The sequence below is a fragment of the Prunus mume genome, linkage group LG6 (genome assembly GCF_029339155.1).
Source record: "Prunus mume cultivar Tortuosa linkage group LG6, ASM2933915v1, whole genome shotgun sequence".
Taxonomy (NCBI): domain Eukaryota; kingdom Viridiplantae; phylum Streptophyta; class Magnoliopsida; order Rosales; family Rosaceae; genus Prunus; species Prunus mume.
In genome coordinates this window covers 13,029,211-13,047,929 of record NC_142703.1, presented here as the reverse complement: position 1 = coordinate 13,047,929, position 18,719 = coordinate 13,029,211, and the positions used below count along the sequence as shown (strand labels likewise).

General features: G+C 35.3%; 2 protein-coding genes across 2 annotated transcripts; one reads left to right on the top strand and one right to left on the bottom strand.

Annotated features, from left to right (window-relative positions):
* Positions 1-1,472: 1,472 nt before the first annotated feature.
* On the bottom strand, positions 1,473-4,844 carry LOC103334808 (protein NUCLEAR FUSION DEFECTIVE 4-like). Its single transcript, XM_008237774.3, is given in 4 exon segments — positions 1,473-2,202; positions 2,205-2,290; positions 3,475-4,325; positions 4,414-4,844. Coding segments are annotated over 4 exon segments (1,659 nt in total). The 5' UTR covers positions 4,756-4,844; the 3' UTR covers positions 1,473-1,822.
* A 10,111-nt stretch (positions 4,845-14,955) lies between these two features.
* On the top strand, positions 14,956-18,699 carry LOC103334809 (Cyclophilin-like peptidyl-prolyl cis-trans isomerase family protein). Its single transcript, XM_008237775.2, has 7 exons — positions 14,956-15,292; positions 16,208-16,286; positions 16,387-16,434; positions 16,779-16,802; positions 16,888-17,070; positions 17,206-17,281; positions 18,012-18,699. Exons 1-7 carry the CDS (start codon positions 15,191-15,193, stop codon positions 18,172-18,174), a joined length of 675 nt encoding a protein of 224 aa, XP_008235997.1. The 5' UTR covers positions 14,956-15,190; the 3' UTR covers positions 18,175-18,699.
* Positions 18,700-18,719: the final 20 nt, after the last annotated feature.

Sequence of the window (18,719 nt, the reverse complement as noted above, 5' to 3'; positions counted from 1 at the left end):
GTGCTTTTTTCAGAAGCAATGTGTTCAAATTTTTAGGAAACATTCAAGTGCTTTTACAAAAAAGAGGGCACAACGTAGAGCCCAACTTTCTGCTACTGTAATTGTTGCATGGCCCAAGTTTGCAAGTGCTTATATAAACAAGAGTTTCATAAGAGCCCCTGGAGATAAAAGGTTGGACAGCCCAAAGTTTGATTTAATAAGTCAGCCACCAAAGTCATTTCTATCCTATTATATGATATATCTCGGATGAATTGTTCACTTCAGAAGATGACGGAAAGGCTATAATAAGAGGAGGTTATTTGACAAATCTCACCATCAACAAATGTAAAGAAATCATGAGACTTAAATATTTTAAATGTTTTGACAGTTGGATCGGTCTCCTCAAATAATCTCCTCACTTTAACTCCTCATTGTAGAAGCTCTTCAGAAAATGATGCTCCATATATATTTATAGCCCAGCAAGAGAAACAAACCCATCAATGTTTAGACCAGTAAAAGCCAAGAGAGACCAAGAACGCAGAAAAAATACTAAAGACCTGTTTAATGAATAAATATAGCGAATAATGCTACACTTACACATTATTATCCCACATTTCTATACCACATGATGTGGCATAGGGTGGCATTTTAAACCGAAAAACCGCAAAAACCAACCGACAATTTATGTAATGAAACCGCAATACAAAACTTGCGTTACTATAACCGCACAGATGATGAAGTTGAATTATACAAGGAAATGAAACATATGACAACTTGTAAGTAATTAGTTTATTTATGCTAATGTTATTTATGCTTCTTCTTATAATAAAATGTATTAAACTATGTTGTTTTATTTGTAGATTACATTGGTGCTCAAACAACACAACGGAGTTCTTCAAATCCACTCACCACCAACACTTGAGTTTGTAACTTTAGTTTGTAACATTGGTGCATTGCATTTTCCTTTTAGTTTGTAACTTTAATTAACTTTGAATTGGATTTTTCTTTTTTGTTGTAACTTTAATTCATTTTGCTTTGCATTTTCCTTTTGGTTTATAACTTTAAGGAATTTAGAATTGGAATGCTTGAGAAGTTTAACTTTAATTGGAATACTTGGAATTGTAACTTTAATTTTCTTAGGTTGTGAATGCTTGAGAAGTTGAAGAAATTGTGAATTTATATATGTTTGAGAAATTGAGGTTGTGTATTTATTTATTTAGATTGTGAATTTATATTTTTGTGAATGCTTAAGAACTTGCGGTTTTAAACCGCTAAACGCCGGTTTGCGGTTTCAAAATCACCAAATCGCAAATAGTCGGTCGGTTTGCGGTTTGAGTAAAATTTGCGGTTACCGAACCGCAATCACCCCTAATGTGGCATGTCCATATCATATGTTATATCAATTAAATTAATGGGAAACTAGTATTTTACATGATATGGTATGTATACATTAGCTTACCACATCATGTGGTATAAAATTGTGGTATAAAAAATGTGATAAGACTAATATTATTCATATAGCCAACCGATTAAGAAAATAATTACACACACTAATCCAAATTACACACCAATTCCACCGAGAATTAATCAATACAAATTTCATAATGGGCCGGATTTGGGATGCCCATCAAACAACTTACCCACATCATTTTTGTAATGATATGAACTTTTTTTTTTTTTTTTTTCTTTCAAGTGTGATCATATGGATGATAAGCAACATAATGCCCCCATAAAAAATTGATAAAACAAGCTTAATTCCAAATGGGGGACATCACTGGGCAAAATTTTAAGCCCATCAATCCTCAGATTTCTTGGCCTCCAAAGTCCAACCTTAGGTTAACTATTATGTGCCACTAGCCACTCTCTTTGATTTCTTGCCAGCTTGAATCTTCTTGTAAAGATTCTTAGTTCTAATGGACAATAAAATGTCCAAACCAAACCCAAAAACACAGGCAATGGCCATGATTATAAACACAAGCCTGTAACAATGGGCACCAACACAGGTGTTGCCGCCTTCGGACGTGGTTGTGGCCTGCATATCGTATAATATCCCGGCAAGCAGGCCGGAGAAGAGGAAGGAGCCGAGTGGAAGATTGAGGATCAAAATGTTATAGATGAGTCCATAGTATTTGAGACCAAATAGCTCGGATGCAGTTGGGACTGTAATGGCAAGCCGAATTCCATAGCATATTCCGACGACGATCGAACCGATGTAGAGAGAACCGGCATGGCAATGGCCATGAGGATGTAGCCAACGGCCATTAGAATCTGAGAAGCAGCATTCCAAAGGGGTCTTGGTGTTCCAGCTTTCCTGTCAATATTCCCAACCCAAAAAAAAAAAAGATTACACCAGAGAGAGTTGCATGTTAGTTGATTTTTCAAGCCAAAAATGTATGGCCACCAGAAAAGTTAGTTGGCAAAGAATTGCAGACAATGAAAGCTTCTATCAAAGTTATATATTTGCACATAAATTATAGAATTATCAAGACATGAAACAAATTCTAAAGCTACATAAATTGGTCCAATGTATAGAATTCGTAAACTGTTAGGTGCGCAGCAAAAAGCGGCAAGGTTTGGACCACTTCATTAAACTAGTGAGCAGCTAATGGCGTCCGCACGATAAATAACGTAAGGATGTCCGGATGAGAGAATATGACCCTAATGAGAAGCAAGTGTATGTTCTTTCAACGAAAAAATTCAAATAAAAATAAATAAATAAAAGGTGGGTAGAAAAAGAGTTGGACCAAACTTATGTTGATTTCTCAGCAACTTGCCGCAGAAAATTTGCATCCACTGACTTTACAAATGAATTACAAGTGACGGTAGTGGAAAAGTCTTCACCTCAACCAATGCAAAAGTAATTGGAAATGGTAAAGAACGGCCAGGAATAATTTACAACAACAAAAGAGGAGAGAAGGGGGGATGTACAAGGGAGATAATATTTCTTTTATAGAATTTATGAATAAATTAATATATTCTCAATCGAAAGCAAAAAGCAACCCAAAAGTAAAGATAAAAAACAGGTTCTTATTAAGTAATGTAATAGTAAATTAGTAATTTATTTTGGGTTGTTGTTGGAAGATTAGTATTCATAATTGTTATTATGAATTCATTATTATAATTGCGGAATCTTCTTTCTATAACATAAAAAAACATTAGCAAAAAGCCAAGCATGTACAAACACTATCTAGAAAGGAATTAATTCATGGATCTTCTTCTTAATATGATTCTCCAATTTCTATTATTATCTACCAATTTGCAAGTGGCCAAGTAATTGAATCTAAGTATCATGGTTAGTACTAACTAAAGCACCCACAAAATATATTTTTTTTTTGAAGTCCGGTTTGAGTTGACCTTTGCAAAAATAATCGAAAAAAAATAGGTGAATATTTAAAAAAGAACATAACAATACACCTTTTACGCTACTAAAAAATTATACTTAATTTTGATATTACATTAATGAGTATAATTAGTAGTGGGTTTAAGTTAACCAACCTGATGAAGTACTCCGACACCATTCCCGAAACGATCCGACCGAAAAACCCCCAAATACTGGTGAGCGAAACGAAGATCGAAACGTCGACGTATCCAAGCGCCAACCCAATCTGCCCCATATTGTTCATAACCGCCAACCCCGTCCCCACCCCACACAAAAACGACACAAACAACACCCAGAAATCCAAACTCGTCATCGCTTCGAAAATCGTATGGTCCTCTCCAATTACCGGCCTCCTCCTCACCACCGCCACCACGTCACCACCCGCCGCCTCTGCCTTCTGTTGCGCGTCGTCCGCCGCGTCCTGACTCAGAAGCGGCTCCACTGTTCGAGTCTCAGGATCCACACCCGATTCCGACACGACCCGATCAGACTTTGAAGCCCGCGTGCTGAAGAACGCGTACGCTGGAATCGTCAGCGGCGCGGCAAGGAGGATCAGGAGGATGACGGTGAAGATATGAGAGAAGAGCTTCGAAGGGTCCGGGACGAAGTCGTAGGCGAGGAGGTAGAGAGCAACGAAGACGGCGACGCCATTGAATACCCAGAAGTACTTCGACTCCTGGTGATCTTCGGAGGAGGAAGACGAAGGAGGAACCTCGCGTAGGAAGACCATGGCGGTCAAGCAAACGGCGAAGGGGGCTATGGAGAGCATGAGGAGAAAGCTAGCAGGGTCATTGTTAAACAGAGCCGCGCAGATGTCAGTGAAAATGGCGGTGCTCAGACCCACATAACCTTTCAAAATCCCCGAAACGGGTCCCCGGTTTCGCCTGAAGTTTCTGATGCTCGTCACCAGAATCGCCGTGTTCATCCACGTCGTGCTGTTGCCTCCCATGCACAGAAAAATACACATCTGAAAATAGAAATCGAATCAATTGTCAGTTGAGTTGCACTCTAAGTGTTCGACGAAAGTCCCAAAGGAAGTTTTCGAGTAACTTTACCTGCCAGTAAGAGAGGGGTTTGATTCTTTCGCTGACGACGAGCCACTGGGCGCCGTAACCGACGAGGCCCTCGACGGAGCCGATGAGGAGGATGAGCCAGGTGGGGAGCTTGTCGGAGGCGAGGCCGGCGAGGAGGCCGAAGGCTTTGCCGATGTCTTTGGCGACGGAGAGGCTGTTGAGCTCGAGCTGGTTGAGGTTCATGAGGGTTTTGAGGGCGTCGGAGTAGTTGGAGAAGGTGTAGTTGTTGCCTGAAACGCATTGCACCCAGACGGCCGTGACGAAGCCGAGCCATTTGATGGCCGAGCCCGAGGCAACGGAAGAACGCTTGGAAGCAAACCCCATTGTGTTGTCAGTCTGAAAAGCACAGAGAGAAGAATGGTAAAGCTGAGCTGAGCTGCTGATGTGCTACTGGTGAATGACCCGTATATAAAGAGATTTTTTTAGAATAAAATAAAGATAGCGAAATAAATATTCAATACATTTTTTCGAAAAAGAAAATTAGGGTTTGAACTCTTTTTTTAAGCGGCCACTGATGATGAACTTGATTTTAAAGCGACGAGTGGCTTGCGGAGGTTTTGTTGTCGTCCTCCTAGCGCCTCAAGTCTCCCATGTCTGTTCATTATTTTCCTATGCCACCCATAAATATTTATTTTGTTAATTACTTGGATTGATTTCTTATGACGTTTTTATTACGGTCAAAAGCCTTATTTCTACTCTCTCTTTTCCAGGGTGAATAATGAGAGGGAGGAAATGTATAATTAAACTTGTATAAAAGTAATAAGGAGAATATTGACTGCCGACTAGCATGTGTCTTCACTTAGTTGTTGGATATTTTAGTATGTATCGGGAGAATAATATTTTTGATAAATTCTCACAATACATATTTGTGATAAGTTCGATACATATTTATATAAGTAATATAGGTAATAATAGTTTCAGATGGGCTAAATCGATTTAATTTTAAGAGCTTCGAGAAAGAAGTCATATATTGGTGTCAAAACAAAATGTTTATTAATGAACTTGTAATCTCAAGTTTTATTTAAAAAGGCATTTAGCCTAATGAAGTTTAGCCTAGTAAAAAAGGATTTTAACTAATAGAGTTTTGACTTATAAACCAGTAGTTTCATATTCGAACTTTTATGACATCTTGATAGTTTGTGTGTGAGAAACTTTATTTTCTTATAGTTTAATATCGCTTGTATTTTATAAAAAAAAAAAAATATAATATTAAATGTATTTTGTCTCATTGTCCGTGTTGATGTGATAGAAGTTCCGTGAAAGAAACTGTCTGAATATGGAATGGGACCGATGAGGAAAGATATGGGAAAAGCAGCATTGAAAATTCTTGACTTTATTTCCTATGTATGGTACCTTTTTTTTGGGACGAAATGTATGGTACCTTAACGGCATCCGATGTAATGGATTATGGATGGTACTACAGGCAATTTCCAAGAAAGCTGTTTCCGGGAAAGGATTCGAAATGAATTTATTTAAAATTTGTAGTCACGAAAGGAAATTGAGATGTAAAGGGAAAAATGGAAGACGTAGTGTGACTTGGTCGCGTGATGTACCATACAAGCGAGTCAGTTGCCGACCTCCATGCCACGTGACGTGTCCCCCATTCCCTCCCATTGCTAACTATTTAGATTGCATTTTAGTCAACCGTGTGTCTATTCCCATCATTAATTTTAACATTTGATATGTGTCTATAAATACAAATATATGTCAAATATTGATAATAGTGATTACACATTAGGTTAATATGATAATGAGCAAATAAGCTTCCAAACAATAGAATTCTACAGTGTAATCGAAAAAACAATTTGATTTTCACGCTCTTTAACTTTCAAATAATTCGAACATGACTCTCCATATAAAATTTTAGTCACGCAACTTTTATCATCTTTTTATGTCATGTATGTATATAAAAGATTTTTAAACTTTTTAAAAGCACCATTAAGAACATAAAACTAAAATGAAAGATTACCTCTTTTGAAGATGTGATTCCATGATATCTTGCTGCATTTTCCTGAGGGGTTTTCTCTGGAAATTCTACGTTAAAAGCTGCTGGACGAACAAGACCCTCCTTAACTTCCTCATCTTCGCTTTCAATTGTTTCATCCTCTAACAAAGGATCAGAATCATCATCCTCCATGGCTTTCATATCTTAAATGACCACCGCACCACCAAAACCGTTGTAAATATATAAGACGTCTATATTTTTCAGACTAAAATCAAGCAAACAATGCAGGCTTGTGGGTGTTTTCAGATTGATTTTTTCACGTTTCATGTCACCAAATTTTCTTTTCAAGATTTGAATCTCATGCACTTTGCTGTTCGTTCTGAAATGAGTTTTTGGTTTTTGAGTTTTACGAGTCATTTGGGTCTGTGAAAAAAAAAGTGAGTAAAATGTAAGCCAATCAAACCAAGCCAATGTTTATAAAAAGAAAGTCCGCAATTCAAGCGTTGCGTATAAGAATTCTTGTGGGCAACAACATACAAAGCTCTTGAACATTGAAAATAAAATATAATGAACACAAATTCAGGTAAATTTTGACGGATTTGACAGTACGAAAAATGTATAAAGTGAATCAAAACTAAATTACTTGTAAGGGACAAAACAGAAATCTTGGTCTAAATTTGTTAAAAGTGCATATGCGAGTTAGGTAAGTTGACCATAGCGAGCCCGCAACTTGTTTAAAAACAAATGTGGTAAACAGTGAATTTAGTACAAATCTTGTGGAGTGTGAGCAACGCAGCCACTGAGAAGCACAGAGTGTGTGTATGTGTGTGAATAATTGATAAGTGGGTGGTGGGGCATGTGGTGGAGTGATAAGTTGTAGGAACAAAATATGTTTAGATTCCTTAAAACGAGTTTAAAATTACCAGTAACTATTTTGATAGCCCTAATTGTATTAAAATAATTCAATCCCATGACGTATACTCAATTTTCTCCACAATGGAATTTTTTAATCTTCTATTTGACAAGGTTGTATTTTTGACAGTCTGTAATGTGCTGAAATCCCCAAAGTCACTCCAAAATCTGACTTGTTTTTGTTATTTTTTGTACATTAATACTTTAATCACTAATCAAATATGTCCAGCAATTATAAAATAATAATAATAATGGGGTCGTTCATAAACTTTTGTTTTGCCTTTCTCCTATCACTTCGATTTTCTTTTTTTCATAACGAAAGTAGAAAATTTCATTAAACTGTTAAAAGTTAGAGGCTCAACTTAACGTGACCTCATTAAAACTTTGCTCAGTAAAATTCAGATGACAAAACATGACTAAATTCTCCTAAGTAATGTCAATTTAACAGAGTTTTCTCATCACATATAAATTTAATGTTTAAGTTAGTTCCAAATTAATTATTGATTTGGGAATAACATAAGCTCAAGTTAATTTTTCTTTGTGTTTTTGGGGTAATAAGAACTATTCCATGTGCATGTTAGGTGACATTGGCTTATCAAGCAGATAAGAACAAAACTATTTCATTTGGAAAAAACAAAAGAGATAAGTTCCTAAAAACAATTTATGAGAAGACGGTGAACAGTGATTGCATTTTATCAACAACAACAACAAAAACAGTAGATGCATCCTCTTTTTTTTAAGGTTTTAGGTTTTAGACATAAAAAATTTTTCAAAAACCACTATTTCAAATCAAAGACATAAAATCTAAAAATAAATAATTTTATTTTTCTTTTAAAATTTTTCTCTCTCCTTTTGCTTTTTCCAAAATGTTTTTTTTTAATACAAGCGTTATATTAAATTAATATAAATTAATATAATTTAAAGAGAGACTCAAATTTAAATGCAAAAGAGCGAACTCACTGTTATAACCGACTGACCTAACTTACTTATGTTCTATTTTTTAAATTTGTATCCATACTAAAAAGTATGTATATTATCTCGTGCCTCAATTTTCTATATTTTTTTATTTTATATTATCTACTTTTATTTTCATCTCCATCAGAAAATGCTTTTTATTTTTTTAGTAGAAAAGTAGAAATTTTTTAATTTTTATTATTATTTTTAAATGAAAAACATCTCTTTCATGACAGGCTGTTCGATTTTGGCACTGCCTGCACGTGGGATGGACCACTCTTTTTCCAGTGGTCTGCTTATCAGGTTTATTTGTCTCGGAAAAGCATAAAAGTACGCTCACGTATCACAACGTTTATAGCTAAATAACAAACATAATGACAAATGACTTGTCTCTCTTGCCCTCAATGCGTTCATCTGAGTGTATATATTTTTATTTCTGAATACAAAAATTATATTTTGTTGTTTTTTTATACATAAAGTCCTAAATTCAAAGGGTTTGCTTAAACAGTAGTTTGCGAATAATCACACATCTATAACTTTTACCCAAAAATCTTATGTTGAATAAGGAAGTTGGTCGTGAATATCAACTAGTCATGATATTGCCTTAATTTAGTTGGTAACTTCGACTCACAGAGATGTCGATGAAGATAATGGTGTAGCCTTGTTGTGAAAATTTTTACTCGTTATAAAAGTAAATTATAAATATCATATGGTTTGTTAAAAAAAAAAAAACAAAATCCATCAATTGATTCCAACTATCAAATGATTTTGATATATCTTGAATTTTAGTATCATTGATGTTTATAGATTGATTATCTTTACCTGTAAAACTCTTCATACATTGAGTCAGACACTAATCAATCTTAATTATTAGATCCAACAAGATAAGGTTTCAATGGAAGGAATTTTTTTTTGCTTAAGTCATGTAATTTTGGCTGATCATATTCATGATATTATTATTTCCTTTCAAGTATAAGCAAACATGGTGGCCTTGAAGATAAGGAAAACTCCTTATAGCAATTTCAGCTTTCAATATCATAAACACTACCAATATTTATCATTATTGTTGCAACTTGCATGCAAGTCGAGCTACCAAACAATGGAAATTGAGAGTAATTCTATTTTCCACAGTCATATCATCTAACCCCTTTCGGTAGGCAACCATCATTTTCAAGCATAAAGCTCAAAATTTTAATGGAAAAACATTGATAAAATCACAAATTGTACAGATTTCAGAAATAGTAATTAAGATAAGGGACGTCAAGTTAGACCTTATCTCTTGTTTGATGATCATGAGTGATTTGTGTTTTCTACTTTTTCCAATAATGATCATGATGTCTGATCAATGGCCATGAGAATAGTCCAAATGGATAAATAGTTATAAAAAAAAATACAATTAAAACGACATTGGAAAATAGAACATGCCATGCACCCCATACAAACAAATTTTACTGAAGTACGCTAGCTACTTAATTACAAACATGCTTGCAGACTAGCATGAGAAAATTTAAGCATCGAACTTATTACAGATATATATATATTTATATATATGTCATTGACATTCAGTGAGTCGAGCAAGAAATTAAATTAAGAGCAGAATATAACAACTGTCGTTCAACTCATCTCGAATGTTTAAAGAGAGTGGGCAGCTAGGTAGGTACAAGAAGAAGAAGGAGAAGAAGAAAAATCAAACAATGAGAATGAAATGTGGTTGAATTCAACACACATTTTCAGGCGGAGAAAAAAGAAAAGAGAAGATGAAATTCTATATCTAAAGCCAAATCTGTAGGGTCCCCAGTTGATTTTTCAAGTTGACAGAGAGTTAATGGCATGTAAAAGTCCTCAAGAATCGTCCAAACTCTGCTGCGCGGCCGACAGATCGGTACGGATGCCGCACAACTTACGTGAGAAATTGCAAGTTGATGACATGACCTAACCAATATATTTGACAATAAGGTAGGCTCCTCCTCAGTCCTCACCGTCCAAATTAGACAATTAGCAGTGATTATGACACAAAAAGAACGGCTTTAAAAAAAAGTTTGTGTTTCTTAACTGTTAAGTGTAAAAAGCGATGTCATAATTTGTTTACCAAGACTGATAAAGAAATACTTGGGAAAAATAGTTTGCTTATGTTTGGGTAATATGACAAAATGAGAGAAAATTAACTTTACTTGGGAGAGTAGTTTTCTTGTGCTTGGATAATATAACAAAGTGTTAAGAACGTCTACCTCATAGGAAGATCAAAATGTACGATTAGCAACATGATTTCTAACCAACCATCAAAGGCGGCTGCATCCACTGGCGGACCCAATTAAAGACAACTGTGGGCAGCTGCCCACACTTACCAAAAAACCTTCAGCCATATAATCCCACTTAAATTCATAATTTTTAATTAATTTTAGGTCCCTTCCAAGTAAAGCCCCCACATAGCCTATTCAATACACACTTAAAGCCCAAAACTTATATTAAAAAAGAAAAACCCTAAATCCTATGTTAAAAAAAAAAATAGAGATCCCACCAAGTTCACTCATTCTGTAATTTTGTGGAGAACTCAGCCACCAAACTCGTTATTTGACAGAAGTCTACAGCTCAACAAATCAAATGGGAGACCAATGGATATTGTGAAGAACATACTGCGTAATCGAATGGGAGACCAATGGATGAATGATTACATTGTAGTATATCTTGAAAAAGACATATTTAATGGTATTGATAATGAGCTTATTATGCAACGTTTTCAGAATATGAAAAGTCGTTGAGGACAATTGTAAATTTACTTATTAAATAATGCTATTAATATTTAAAGTTTGAAATATTTTTTGTTTGATTATATAATGGTTAAATATTTTTAAGCCCCCAGATAAACGAAAGTCTGGGTCCACAGTGCGTCTCATGGTCGAATCTCTACACCATCTTTTTTGCTTTTTCTTTATGTTTGGAATAAGTTGTAAAACCTCTTTGGGTCTCTGTGTAGTTTTCATTTTTCCATTTATGAGAGTTTTTTACCTCTCCTTTATGAGAGCTTTCCATCTCTCACTTGTGAGAGTTTTATTTGTATTGTAATGGTTTGATTTTTTCAAGCTTTATCTTTTTATTATTATTCTAAGTTTGCAATCTTAGTTGGGCTTGTCTATGCCAGAGTTTCTTCGATAATGCATAATCATTAGTGGATGTGCACTAGATTGTCTTCATTTTAATGTTAGACCGCTCTATTATTGTAATTGCTCATTGTGGTTAGTAGCTTTTTTGGCTGAATTATGAATGCAATCCTATAATTTATCCACACACAAAAAATCGTCTAACTCGTGTTTGTGTTGGATGATTCAATGTTATCTATTGTACACTCATGACTTGTTCGGGAGTGATTTTGAATATGCCTAAATTACTTCTGGAAAGAAACACCTTTCCATATACTTTTCGATAAAATTATTTAAAATAATTGAGAGTTCCTACTTTTCTTATCCAGTTTATCTTGAGTTTGAATTATGAGGCCTCAAGGCCCAAGTTGCAAACAAGGGACGGTTTCAAAACGAGCAACAATCAGACTCAGGCTTTCATGTCATTTGGTTAACAATTTACATTCAAGTGTTCAAACAGTATCCTCATAAATATTTCTTCGACTCAATTGGCTTATCATGTACCTGGAAAAGCGACAGCCACAAAATATAATATGCTATGCTTGTCAGCGGGCAAGGGATTAAACATAGGGAACAAGAAAATGAACCACGCCTTACATAAATATCAATGCCCTTTCAATTATTTATTCTCAACTTTTCTATACCTATATGGACCCAAGAGCGACCGACATGACATATATATTAGCCGATCATTCATGCATATAGTGCCAATCAACAAATACGCTAGAAGTACACATAGCAGTCATACTAGTCACACAATTTTTTGGTATATTAATTCATGTGACAATTTTTTATTTGTTGAGAATAAATAAGAACGCGGCTATATTATTGGTATCTTGACAGTTGCCAATGGTGGATTTATTTGAGGGCGAGTGAAGGCTATTTCCCGTACTCGCCCTTTTTGCTGATTCATGAAGTTCCATTGATGCTCTTTAGGGCAAGGTATGCAATGGGAGCAAACCGTTTGATAAAAGTCCTCGGAGAGGGAGTCTCTGGACTGCAATCTTATAAATATCTAGTACTCAATTTTTTTTGTTTGTTGCTTTACATCTAGTTGTCAATAAAAAAATTTCTGAATCCGCTGCTCAAAGTTGATTTAATAATTTAATTTCCTCTCGTCCTGCCCTACCATGATAAAACTCCTACCCTACCATGATAAAACTTTCCCAGTAAAAAACACGGCTGCCAAAAGTTTCATGGGGATAAGTCTTGATCAACTTGAACAAATTGAATGAGGGCCGGCCGGCACTCTATATATATGTCCTCTTGTTTGTGTCAAAGGGCATTCTTGAATGTAGAGACAAATTGAAATAGGCGGCCTTTGCCATGCATGTTGCAACTTGTCATCCATGCTTTATTCTGTATATACTTTTTTATTTATTTGTATATATGCATGATGTTATTTTAGTCGGATCAAATTTTGGGTGACATACATAGGTCTGAATTTTTATTTTGGAATTTTCATACATTTTTCATATCCCTTTTGTAAAGGTTCAGTTAGCAAATTTTAAATATATATAATTATTCTTTTATTTGAATGTCCGCACGTATATATTTCTCGTTGGTGATTCACATATCAATATTTTGCCCTAAGTGATGTTCAATCCAGTAAAATATTAAACGTGTGGGCTTACGAGTGATTGGGAAGTTGGAATATTACCTCATCCCTGAAAGGTCCTTCCACGGAATATGCCGAATATAAGCGAAGACAGGGAAAAGAAAAACAAGATGTGCTGCGAGAATCATGCACAGATAGCTGCAATTTGTATTTATCTTCAAAAATTTTTTTCGTTTTTGGGTAAGACCATGTGAGGGTGATTTAAATTCACACAAATTATAATACCGTGTGAATTCACCATTACAAAGTATGCTCGTAATCGTAATCATAAACACAACAATCATACACTGTATGGTGATATAGTCACACATTGAAGAATTTTTCGTATTAAAGGGTTTTTTTTTAACAAGACAACGCACATAATCTGTCTATTATTAAAGATATTTAGCATAAATTTCCAAATCTCTTTGACCTGCAGGTTGCTAATTAAAAATGCACAAATCGACAATCTCAATAAATTAAAACAGGAGTTTGGTTAGATGTTACATCATGGTGTGGATCATGAATTAGGTTCACTTTGTCTGTTTAAAATATTTTACAAAAATCTAACCTACGGCTGTACTTGATTGATCAAGACCTGCTATTCTCGAATACCTAAATTAGGTTTTAATTACAAAAAAAATACAAAAAAACTTCTAAACTTTCAAATTAAAGACATGCAAATGTAAGAGATTTTTTAAGAAATTCAAAAATAAATACGGGCATTTTTGTCCATTTTGACTTCTTTTCAAAATATTTTTCTCTCATTTGGCCTTTTTCAAAATGTCCTGACCAAAGAACTTGGATTCGCATGTCAAAATCATTAGGTTTGGTGATAAACAAAAAATAAAAATAAAAATAAATTAAATTCATTGTTAACGAAGTCTAATATAGTGAAAAAGGACATTCTCTGATTTTAAGTTCGAACTCTGATCGTGTCTTGGTAGTGTGTGTGAGAAATCTCCCTCCCCTTATATTTAGATTATCGCTTATATACCAAAAAAAAAAAAATCGTTAGTTTTTATTCCTTGTTTTTTTTCTACACAAAATCATTAGGTTTGTAATAGCAACATTGTCACATAATATATTAGTTTATTTTGATGAGACTGCACTGTTGGGCCTTCTGGCCTTTTCCCAAAAGAAAGAGGCCTCTATTTAGGTTGGGTTCTGGTCGGAGATAAAAGTTTGTTCAATCCAATAAATAAAGCACTTTTGCTCATCTTTGCTTTTTTCAGAAGCACTCTGTTCAAATTTGTACGAAACACAAGTGCTTTTATAAAAAAAACGAAGGCACAATGTAAAGCTCAACTTTCTGCTACCATAATTGTTGTATGGCCCAATTTTGCAAGTGCTTATATGAACAGGATTTTCATAAGATTCCCTGGAGATAAAAGGTTGGACAGCCCAAAGTTTGATTCAATAAGTGAGCCACCGAAGTCAGTTCTATGTACCCCTTTTTGAGGGCCCAAGGGATGCACTGTTTTTAGGGAATTGAAAAGAATTTGAAGTCATTTGGATCTGTGTTTTGCTGTACTGTTGCAGTTCAAAATATGCATAGATATGACTTAATTTCTTAAAATTTGACCAATTTTAAGTCATACACGTGGCTGTTCGGTCCAACACATAAACAATTTATTCGCTTAAATTTTTAATAAAATGAGAATATCTAACTCAAAATCAATTTTATCTGATGTCTCGAAGGGACAATAGAAATGCCCAACATCTGTACATTGCGGAGTAGTTTTACCCAGAAACATGATTTAATTTCATCCTTGCCTCTATACTATGCTGAGACACATAAAAAAAAAAATCAATAAATGCCCTCAACAAATAATCATAAATCATTTGTACTTGTTTAATAAAATAAGATTAATCATTCTAGAAAAACAAAAAGATAAAAAAAGATTATTAGAAGGGAATAGCGTATTTACCCAAAAAAATAAAATGTAAAGTATAAGATTAGAGCACCTAAACTTTCTCATTGTGTTGTGTCTGTTGGACCGGAAATTCCAGGCCTTTGTTCTCTGCCTCTCTTCTCATCAGTCTGTCTGTCTGAGTTCAGAGGTCACTGGCAGCACCGTATTTTTGGTCTTTCTATTAAGGAGAGAGAGAGAGAGAGAGAGAGAGAGAAAGTAACATGGAAGATCAAGCAGGTGGTGGATATAAGCCTACTTCTTAACTCAGATAAACAAAGCGAGAGAGAGGATTGAAACGATGCGTCGAGCTATCTCCGCTCTGCTTCAGCCACGATCCCTCCTCATCTTCCTCGTTCTTGCCATTTTCCTCATTTTCGTCTTCTCGTCCACCCATAAAAAGGTAAGCTATTTAGCTTTCATGGATCTGAGTGACAATTTGTAGCTCTTTGTGCTGAAATCTGGGATTTACAATGTGGGTTTGATGTGTTTTGTTGAAATTTTGGTGCTTTATGACCTGGATGCTTTGTGTGGGTTGCTTTCTCATATGGGTTTGGTTGGAGTGTCTTGCTTATGGCATCTGGGAATCAGAATTTGCGACATATTAGTCACAGATACTCTATTTAATGAATGCTTAATTGGGTACTAATAATTTGGAATCTGTTAAATGGTGAAATGGTTAAGAGTGGTTAGATGGGGATGCTGTTCTAAATGTTGAACAACTGCTTATGAATGGAGCCTTGTATGTTGGTCAAACTGTGTAAATGCCATTATTATGTTATATATCCAGAGTGCTTGCCTATGTAGCTCATGTCTATGAGTCTAGCTATTTTCATTGTCATAATACATTCCAGATTCAAGCATTTGGTTCCTTGAAACATAGTTACTAGTTGGGGGTTCTGTTCTCTAGCCCCATGCGGGATCTGTAATGTCCAGAGACTCTGGCAGTTTGCTTAAAATAGATACCAGAATGTAAGTGTAGGTGGGTGTGGGTAGTGGGGGATCTTTGGTGCTTGACATCTGGTTTCTATTTATATCACCCGAACAAAAGAAAACATTACGGGTGTGTCAATTAATGCTTCGTTAAGGATATATATAGGGATGATAAAACATGGCTGCATGTTATTCATGCCTTGTTGGTGTACCAGATCCTGTGAAGTCTTGGTGGGCTGCAAAACTTTTCTGAATAGACGGGTGTAGTTTGAAGTGGTTTATTCTTTGAGTAATGATGTTTTCAGCTTCTGTAAGAGTACAGTGGCCTGCATCTAAAATCAGTATCTACAAAAAATTTGATTAGAGTCTCTAACTTGATTTGTAGGAGGAAGAGAAACTAGAAGAGGTGCCTGAAATTACCCACAGAGTATACCTGGATGTTGATATTGAGGGACAGCACTTAGGTACAGCTTCATGTCAATACTATTACATGAACTACCTTCCGCCAATTTCATATTGGTTTCCTATCCACTGATAACTTCTATTTCACCTTTACATTTGCAGGTAGAATTGTGATTGGATTATATGGTCAGGTTGTACCAAAAACTGTTGGTACGTGTTCATTTCATGTTTTAATGCCTTTACGTTAGAATTGTAGAAACCTAATTTGTTTCAATTTGTCACAATTTGGTATTTAGTTCACAAATAGGTTGACAATAATCCACCTTATTTTACATATCCAAATGTGGGAATATAGACAGCAGTTCATGGTGATAAGCTGTAATCCTTCTCAAGCAGTGGCATTTTCTTGCTGAGTTTGATTGCTATATTAGAAATGGATGTGCCCACTTGCTTCCTCTTTTGCACCATGCTTATTACATTAGCACTTTCTTGTGAATTGATTATGTTTACCTCATACCACTTAATTGCCTAATACTTGAATCTTTGGTTTGCAGAAAATTTTAGGGCGTTGTGCACAGGTACATGGACCTACTTCGATATTTTATCACTGAAAGAAGCTGTTCTTACAGTCATTATGCTTATTGAAACTTTATTTGAATTTAGGGGAAAAAGGCAAAGGTGCTAAGGGAAAACCGCTCCACTATAAGGGAACACCATTTCATCGTATCGTATCTGGGTTCATGATTCAAGGTGGAGATATTGTTTATCGTGATGGGAGGGGATATGAATCTATATATGGTGGCACATTTGCTGATGAGAATTTCAGAGTGAAACATTCACACGCAGGTGTTTAATTTAAAAAAGTTTATGGTTGTCACTTTTCTTTTGTTAATGATCTATGGATTTCTAAAGCTCCAAGTTCTCTAATTCTTTCTAGTTCATTTATATTGTTATTCCTCTGAAACTGCAGTTTATGTGCAGGTGTTGTTTCTATGGTGAATTCAGGACCTGATTCCAATGGCTCACAGTTCTTTATCACCACAATCAAAGCTAGTTGGTAAGCTATTCTTTAGGTTGGAATTCTGAATATTAGTACATGAGCAGAAATAATTGGCTCTGTACAAAGTTTCAGAGTATACAGCCAGACAAATGCATTATTTCTCTTTTCAGAACTTTCCAATAGTATACCTTTTCTTCTTCTTTGAGATAGGTCCAACTGTCCAAGATTGTGTACTTATAGTATACAATCTGCTCCTAAATTCCTAATGACTATTTAACTGCTACTAGGACAGCTTCTCCTGTGGTGCTTCGATAAGAGTAGTCGGACTTGACCATGCTTAGTCAAGAATTTTATGCATATGACAGAAGATGATAAGATCAAAGCTATTATTATCAAATGGAGTTGACAGAACATGTGTAGCAGGCCAAAATTAAAAATTTTAAATAAAAAAACAAGAAAGAAAATGTCTGTATTTGTGTGCATGCATCCACATGCTTGCATGTGTGCTTACACACACATCACAAACAGGAGGTATTGAAAACTTTCTCATGCATCTATGATGCTGATTTTTGGAATCTTACCTTTAAGAATAACACTCAAGTTTCTGAGGATCATCAACTTACATCATTCTAGAGATACGAAATTACCTTCAGAGTGTTTGTAATTGTAGACAGTATAAGAGGAGGGGGGAAAAAGTTACATTGCATGCTATATTGGTATGAGGCTATGATGCACATCTCACCCGAGGCTAGTTATATAATGGCAATGTGTGGTATGCGTTCTACAGGTTGGATGGGGAGCATGTTGTCTTTGGCAAGGTAATTCAAGGCATGGACGCTGTGTATGCCATTGAAGGCGGGGCTGGAACCTACAGCGGAAAACCCAGAAAGAAGGTTACTATTGCTGAATCTGGAGAGATACCCCAGAGCCAGTGGGATGAGGAAAGTTGACACTTTTTACAAAGAATTTTTACTTTGAGCTTACTAAATTGATTCTTAGATGACTGATACACTTTTGCCCCCTTTTACCAAAGTTTCACTAGGCTTGGGCTTTTCTCCTGGATATATTACAGTTTCTTTTTTTGTAATTGGCAGCAGTTGTTAATACAAAACATGTTTGTTGTAGAGGAAGTGAGGAACCGAATAGAAACCATCGTTATTTTTTTTCGTTTGCCTCCATTTTCCCCAGGCTTGTATATTTGACTTTCATTCTGAAGTTTGCTTTTGAAGGCATTGAAGTAGCTTCAAGGGACAAGCATTTATTGTTGTCAATATGACTTCCCATTTGTTCTTGCCATGAGCTTATGAAACCATGTAAACGCTGATATTATGTGAGAAAGTTTAGATAAGAGTTGGTGCGTGTAATATTATTACTCATGTGTAACACATTGGACGGTGACATGTTTACATAGTTTCTTGAATTCTGAGTGTAAATCGACACTCGAGACCGATCACAATAATATTTTTTTTCTTCTCTTTTTTCCTCTCATCTAATT